The sequence below is a fragment of the Nematolebias whitei genome, chromosome 18, assembly GCF_014905685.2.
Source record: "Nematolebias whitei isolate Nwh7 chromosome 18, NemWhi1, whole genome shotgun sequence".
Lineage (NCBI taxonomy): Eukaryota > Metazoa > Chordata > Actinopteri > Cyprinodontiformes > Rivulidae > Nematolebias > Nematolebias whitei.
The window spans coordinates 22,668,919-22,677,072 of record NC_056515.1 but is presented as its reverse complement, the minus strand read 5'-3'; the positions used below and the strand labels follow the sequence as shown (position 1 = coordinate 22,677,072).

The 8,154-nt window shown below is 39.2% G+C and overlaps 1 protein-coding gene across 1 annotated transcript in view; it reads left to right on the top strand.

Moving 5' to 3' along the window:
- The window catches only part of ntrk2b (neurotrophic tyrosine kinase, receptor, type 2b), a 20,946-nt gene that overhangs the window by 5,672 nt on the left and 7,120 nt on the right, over positions 1–8,154 (top strand). The window contains exons 2-12 of the mRNA XM_037691981.1: positions 622–730; positions 1,417–1,549; positions 1,957–2,265; positions 4,027–4,041; positions 4,159–4,161; positions 4,277–4,311; positions 4,490–4,589; positions 5,922–6,110; positions 6,547–6,677; positions 6,748–6,920; positions 7,451–7,691. Coding sequence (XP_037547909.1) covers positions 622–730; positions 1,417–1,549; positions 1,957–2,265; positions 4,027–4,041; positions 4,159–4,161; positions 4,277–4,311; positions 4,490–4,589; positions 5,922–6,110; positions 6,547–6,677; positions 6,748–6,920; positions 7,451–7,691 — 1,438 coding nt within the window. The remainder of the gene's footprint in view (positions 1–621; positions 731–1,416; positions 1,550–1,956; positions 2,266–4,026; positions 4,042–4,158; positions 4,162–4,276; positions 4,312–4,489; positions 4,590–5,921; positions 6,111–6,546; positions 6,678–6,747; positions 6,921–7,450; positions 7,692–8,154) is intronic.

The following is an 8,154-nucleotide window of genomic DNA, read 5'->3' as shown; positions in this document are numbered from 1 at the left end:
CCTTGCATATTTCAGTAAGACAATGTTAAATTGCATACTGCATCATTACACCATCATGGTTTGGTAGCAGGAGCCCGTGTGCTGAACTGGCCTGCCTGAAGTCCAGACCTGTTACCAACTAAAAACATTTGATGCATCTTGAAGCCAAACATCCTGCAAAGTACACAAATTCTGCAGAACAGCTATAATCCTACAACAAACAAGAATGGGACAATTTTCATTTAAAAAAACTCAAGAAACGTCTTTACAGAGTGCTGTTGATACGAGGGGACGCTTCACAGTGACTCTGTCACAACTTTTTTAGATGTGTTACTGCCATCATATTCAAATTCTATATATTTTTTCAACAAATACTACAATTTCTTAGATTAGACATTTATAACGCCATTATGTTGCATTGCAAATAAAATATGGATTTGCAAATAGATGCAGTCATTATTTATTTCTTTATTTGTGTTTTACATTTCATGCAATGTCTCAACTTTTTGGGATTGAAGTTGTAATGAAAGCTGTTTCTCAGATTGCCTCACTGAAAAACAAAAAGAAACCTTGAAACAATATGATTTGTGTTACTATTTGCATGTTACTGACAGTGGTTCCCAAGGTTGAGGTCTTCCCCAGAACAGTGACTGAAATGGAGGGGGGTAATATCAAAGCTGTGTGCAGCGCCTCGGGCTCCCCCTTTCCTGTGATCCAGTGGAATCCTGAAATGCTCTCAACCAACTTTGAGGTGAGATGGTTTACCCAACTGCCCTAATTGCATTGATGTATCTAACAAGTCCGGACATTTTATTTTAACATCATTTTTTACTTAAAATGTCCTCAATATTCTCCCGCTTTATCAAAGCAATTAGCTCTGAAGGAAACATTTCTAGTAGCACGGTGGCGCAACTGGTAGAGCTGCTGCCTCTCAGCGAGCAGGTCCCTGGTTCAAACCCCGGTCCAGGGGCCTTTCTGGGTGGAGTTTGCATGTTCTCTCCGTGCATGCGTGGGTTTTCTCCGGGTGCTCCGGTTTCCTCCCACAGACCAAAAACATGCATGTTAGGCTGATTGGTAACTAAATTGTCCCTAGGTGTGAGTGAGAGAGTGAATGGTTGTTTGTCTCGTTTGTCTCTATGTGTCCCTGTGAAAGACTTGCGACCCGTCCAGGGTGTACCCCGCCCCTCGCACAGTGATTGCTGGACATGGGCACCGGCGACCCCCGTGACCCAAAATGGAATAAGCGGGTAAAGATAATGGATGGATGGATGGAAACATTTCTATAGTTGCTGTTGTAGTTTTATGAAAGGGTTCTTTTAGAGGTGATGTTATAACTGCATCCTTTAGATAATTCGTTATACCAATCAGCTTTATACGTGAAATGTTGCATACTTTTGCACAGAACCTATAATTTACAGGATGATCTTGTGTTTTCAGATGGACCACTCAGGTACAGAGAGCAGCCTCGTATTGTCAGGCCTGTCTCCAGATGATAATGGCAAGGTGGTCGTATGCAGCGCCGAGAACATGGTCGGCCAGAACGAGGCCACGCTTCTGCTCAATATTCTCTGTAAGGGGTTCCATCATGACCTACAGCTTTAGAAATTATACACTGGAACGTTTAGTCTGATTTCTGTTGTGGTGAGCTTTTAAATGCCGTCTTCAGGAGCATGTTTTTGTATCCTGTGGCAAATCATATTGACTTTCTATGTTTCCTGTTCATAACTCTTCTTCCTGTAAAGCTCCCTATGCCTTACCATCCACTTGTTTAATTCCCCCCTTCTTCACGTTCTTCCATTTTATGTCATTAGAGTTTGAATGATGTTTGAATCCATCTCCTCTTCTTTTTTTAGTTTTTGCCATCTTCTTTCGTTTACTCTTTAAACCCATCAATGTTGCTTTTACTGGCTTTTGCTCCTAGTGTTTACCTCCTATCACCCCGTGATTACGCTTCCTCTACTGTTGCCTCCGTGTCAGTTCCCCCCACCATCCAGAACCTACTGCCTCCAGAAAGGGACCATCACTGGTGCATCCCCTTCACCGTGATGGGAAACCCCAAGCCCGAGCTGCACTGGTACCAAGATAACAGGCTGTTGCAGGAACAGGGCTTCATTCAAACCATGATTCACGAGTCCACTGAGAACGAGGACCACGGCTGCCTGCAGCTCGTCAACCCTACTCATATTCATAACGGCGAGTACAAACTGGTGGCAAAGAACGAATTTGGCCAGGATGAGAAGACCGTCACCGCCCAGTTCATCGATCCACCGAACTTCAACCATACAGGTCAGCATGTTGTGTATTCTTATTGGTTTATTGACAGGACCTTGAAACAGGATTCATACCCCTTGAGCTTTTCCTCATTTTGTCACGTTACTACCATAAACTTTAACATATTGAAATTTTACATGATGGACCAACACATAGTAGTGCAGCAATGCCAAATGGAAGGAAAATGATTCATGATTTTCAAAATCGTCTACAAATACAAATCTTATGCCCCTTTCCATTAGTACCTTTAGTACCGGTACAGCACGGTTCGACTTGGCTCGGCACGGTATGAGTTGTGTTTCCATTATACTTTCAGTAACAGCTCTAGTGGGTGGGATCAGAGTTCAAAAATTGACGTCATGCGCTTTACCAGCTTGTGGTGGTAATGCTGGTGGTAAGAACTTGAAACAGGTTTCAGAACAGGGTGAGAATTTATTTAGAAGTTTCTGGTACATTAAAAAGAAGACATATATATATATAAATCCTGATAATAAACTTTTAATGAACTGTAGTTCACCATTAAATCTCTGATGTACCAGGTTCTACAAAAACATCTATATTGAATTTTTATACATTTTCCTCATTATTTGATGTATTTGCACTCATGTCTACTTTTATTGTTCAATTTAGATATCTGGTTTTGTTTCTTGTTCACAGATATACATTTTATTTTTAGCTTTATTTTAAAGTTTTTGTGTGTGTGTGTGTGTTTTGTACATACGTATGTGGGTTAGAATAAAGTTGAATTAAAGGCTGTATTTCTTCTTTAAACATGTTTGAGGGAAATTTTCCTGAAAGATCCAGTAATTTTGTCTTTTTATGATTTTTTCAGCTGCGTTAACTTGAACAGATTATTTAATAGTCATTAAAGTGAAAACAGGATTTTATGATAAAGCCAGCACCGTTTATTTATTTATTTTTTAATCTTCACTGATTTAAAAAAATACATTTTTTTTTTACTACATAAAATGTTTTTTAAAATTGTTTCCACCCTCCGTCCCAGACCCGTCCTGGTCTGCTCCTTCCTGCTGGGACTCGGGGTCCGGCCTTCAGGAGCACGGAGGATCTTCCGTGGTGACCGGCAGAGCTCAGAGTCGGGGAGATAACACCCTGCCTGGCCTGAGAGGGCTCTGAGGCTCCGGTGGAGAGGACTGGGGGGACCGGCGGAGCTTCAACAAGCTCACTCTGAATTTAGTCGTCGTCCATCAAGCGCAAAAAATGCCAGCACTTCAGCATTAGACCACGGTGTTGTCATCATTGTTTTTAACATCTTAAAAATAGGTCGCTTCTCAAGTTCGGGTTATTGCAAATAGCGGATCGGGTTGTTGTGAAAGTTTCTCAAACAACCAGTGACTCCACCCCCTGACCAATCAGTGACCGACAGTGTTCTAGTGCAAGTTCGTCCCGCTTGGAACCCCAGATAAATGGGTCTTGAAAAAGGGACTGGTTCCACCAACCGTTGCTAGTGGAAAAACCTTGGAACCATAACATCGAGTCGAACCGTGCTGTACCGTTACTAATGGAAAAGAGCCATAAGTGTGGCTCAGTATCATGAAGACCAAGGAACACAACAGCCAGTCAGGGTTAAAGTTAATGAGGTTTAAAGCAGGAGCACAGTTCAATCATACAAGCATGGAAAGCATACAACTGAACTGAAAACCTACCAAACTGTGGAAAAGTTCATACACTTACCGTTTTTAAGGCAGTGAATTTAAAACCATGATTTTGAATTTGAATTTTGATGTATACATTGATTTTGCATTTCTTTTTGTATAGATGACATGGAGTACTGTAAGTAACATTGAATTTTATTTATTCATACTACACAAATGAGTGATACTTGTGCATTAAAATAAGTGTGACTATCTCCATCTCTCATTTCTCCTTCGGCCTGCCTCCTCCTCTCAGACGGTAGGAATTTGTAACATTTCAAATTGCATAAAAAACACATCTGTCAAAATTCAAAATTGTTTGCGCTCAATAAATGTAAATAGTTTAAAACCTTGACTTTTTTTTGTCTTTACAGATACACCACTGCCTCCACTGGACGACGGTGTTGCAGTAAGTGCTCCTAATCGTTGCTCACCATTTTTACTCATCGGTCCCTGACTTTTTATGAGTCTTAAAAAACATTTTTGTAGCATATATTTTCCTTTCTTTGCAATAAGATCACTAATCCTAACAATATATTTGCAACTCCTTAATACAATCATAAAATTATTATTTATTTTATTGACAGGTGTATGTAGTTGTGGGAATTGCTGGAGTTGCCTTGACTGGTTGTGTTCTGATGGTCATCATTCTGAAATATGGAAGGAACTCAAAGTTTGGTATCAAAGGTAAAATACTTCTTAAATTCACTTGTTTAATTGTTATTTATGAACATAAACTTATGTATTTTTGTTCTGTTTCCAACTCAGATTAGCAGTTTAAGTTATTTATGTTAGGTTGAGGTAAAAAAAAAATAAGATTCATATTTTGAAACATAATGAACCAAAAGCTATTTCAATCCAACCAAATATAGATTTTTATTATTATAAGCCTCATGTTTTACCTGATGTAAAAGTATAATTTAGTTTATCTAAAAAACAGTTAAGAAATCTTAGATTTTATGCTTCCAGTCAGATCAGTTTTAATTTGGGAAAAATAAATCTAAATGTCATAAATTACAAGCTCTTTTCATATAACCCTAACCCAAACTTCAAGATGACTCATATTTCGTTCAAATAAAACTCAGATATAATGTAATGTTTGTTGATAATTCAGAAAATATCATAATCAGCACAGACATAAAAATTATTCTTAATACACCAACATAACTTTACTTATGATTTCATTTTCAATACATTTAAGCATTTTAAAGATGTTATAGAGTTGAATTGTTTCATTTAATTTTGAATGCAGTATCCAACATATAAAATGGTCCTTAGATAATAAATATAAAAGCCCAGTCCCAAGAGGGATGGGCACTGGGCAGCCACATGAGTGCCCAGCTTTGTCAACGGAAAATGTTAGTCAGCGGCAGGAAGTTACAGAGAGACGGTAGGAGGTTTGTCAAAAATAAAATATAAAAATATAAATGATTAAAACTATGACAAAAAAAAAAACATAAATTAGCTGCTCCTGCTTATAAACCACGGGGTACAAAATGTGAGAAAAAAGTAGCGTCTTATACACTAGCAGTTACGGTATATATCTGTCTAAAACAGGTAAAATTAGTTCTCGTGACACAATGAGACTAACTTGCATAAATAAGGGTTGAATGAATGAATGAATGAATGAATGAATGAATGAATGAATGAATGAATGATGAAAAACAGTTGTATTTTTGTGTGGAAACAATATTTTTGCTCTCAAGTGCCTACTCCCATTCATATTTATTAACAGTCTATAAATAGGGTTTAAACACGCAAATGTAAAATGTGGCATAGCTGTGTTTAAAGTGGTGATTATCATATTTGCTAACAGTTAAAACTTTTTATTCATGTGATACAAACTTGATAACAGAATCAAATGTTCTGCACAGCACTGTGTACACATCTGCACCTAGAAAGCGTCAGATGACGTCCTCTTTGTCTCGTCCATCCTGATGACCAACATGCTACACTTCACTTTCTGCTGTCTTCATCTCGCCTTCTCCCGTTTCCTCCTCTTCCTCTGTGGCTCCCTAGGCTCCTCCTCAGTAATCAGCAATGATGATGACTCCGCCAGCCCTCTTCATCACGTCTCCAATGGCAACAACACCCCGTCGTCCTCGGAGATGGGTCCAGACGCAGTGATCATTGGGATGACAAAGATCCCTGTCATCGAGAACCCTCAGTATTTCCGTAACCCCGGCAGCATTCTGAAATCCGACACGTGTGAGTTACCATCTCGCCCGACAAAACGTTGGGTAACTCGGACCTTTTCTGATAAATCCATACGGGGATCAGCCCTAGGTGACATGTTTACAATCAGCATCCAGCTGCTTTGTGATGGTGACTCCTACTCCAGTGGCCAACTGGACAGCTACTCCAGAAAGAATGTTTACAAAACTACAAAAAAGGTTTAAGTCATTGAAATAGTTATTTTAATGAAATTATCAATACCTATCTTTAAAAATTAGACAAAATGATGCAATAGGAACACGGTTCTGTGTTCTAGGAGAGCGTTATTTATTAAAATCACATAAAATGATTTACTTATGTGACATTCTTTTGGATTTCATAAGAATTTTCTCCAAAATATATAGTGAAAAGTTGAAAATGCTCCCATGATCTTATGAGCGATATGATTTTTTTTTTTCCTGTGTTAAAGTTGTCCATCACATCAAAAGACACAACATTGTGCTGAAGCGGGAGCTGGGAGAGGGAGCCTTCGGGAAGGTGTTTCTCGCCGAGTGCTACAACCTGGTGCCAGACCAGGAGAAGATCCACGTGGCGGTCAAGGTACAGTAGATGTTTAGATCGCATGCTCGTTCTTGTAGGTCGTGCGTCTCACTCTTCTGTCCCCCATCAGACCCTCAAGGAGGCCACCGAGAGCGGCCGAGCAGACTTCTACAGAGAGGCAGAGCTCCTCACAAACTTGCAGCACGAACACATCGTCACCTTCTACGGCGTGTGCGTGGAGAGCGACCCGCTCATCATGGTGTTTGAGTACATGAAGCACGGCGACCTGAACAAGTTTCTCAGGTGGGAGCGTTTAGCCAGGAACAGTTTAAAACTTGAATCTTGTTAGGGTGATGTCATAGTTTGGTATGATCACATGGAACAGAGGTATGATCCAATAGGCCTGATTGTGTCGACAATAAATGGATTTTGAAAGATTTTATTTACGCAAAACATCAACAGGTGAGCAGCAACAGCGCTAAAATTGACAACATATTATCTGAGCAACAGAAAAACCATCTGCAACCATTTATAATGTGGCTAAAAGGTCAGAAAATGTAAAACTTATGAATATTAGCTGGCTCACTGATTCTAACATGAGGCAAGTTTGTGGCTAAAATCTTTATTTTGAAGAGTTTGCTTCAAAACATATTTGTATTTTGAAAAATGAAACTTCCCAGATAAGTGTTGTATCCTACTAGTCTTAATACTGATATTTGCCAAGGATTATTTTTTCCAAGAGATTTATTAAAATCCATTTGTGACACGTTAGGAACTTTATCTCCACTGCATTGTCACATTCATTGTTAAAGCCTGCTTGTTCTTTGGTGCAGGTCTCACGGTCCTGATGCGGTTCTCATGGCAGACGGTCAGCACAGTATCCTGGTGGAGCTCACTCAGTCCCAGATGCTGCACATTGCCCAACAGATTGCTGCTGGTATGGTGTACCTGGCCTCGCAGCATTTTGTCCACAGAGACTTGGCAACAAGGAACTGCCTGGTAGGAGAAAACCTGCTGGTTAAGATAGGAGACTTTGGCATGTCCAGAGACATTTACAGCACGGACTACTACAGAGTGAGTATTCTGCATCGCTTCTTCTTCACTTTGTTACTTCCATACGCAACCATACCAAGATCTGTTCACCAAATACTTATACACAGTAGTACATAAATATACTCTCACGTGCACAGAGACAAATATGTAACAGTGCTTATGATGAGTCAGCATCTAACTACCTTAGCATGCTTTTAACAGCTTTAATTACTGGGACATAAAAACGTTCAGCTTTTTCAGCAAATGGGTGCTGTGACTTTTGGTATTTGTAAGTTTTATACCTTGTAAAATCTTTAAATGTATTCAACTTTGTGAGTTCCATCAAAAATAATTGTTTTTTAAATTTACTATAGCTTTTAGCTGTGGTTTTGTTAATATTTGCTACTGTTTATGTTCATTTTAGCTTTCAGTGGCTATTTAGTTAATTCACCTTTTAGGTGTCATTTTCTGAATGTAGCTTTTTGCTTTGGTTTTGCTAATGTTA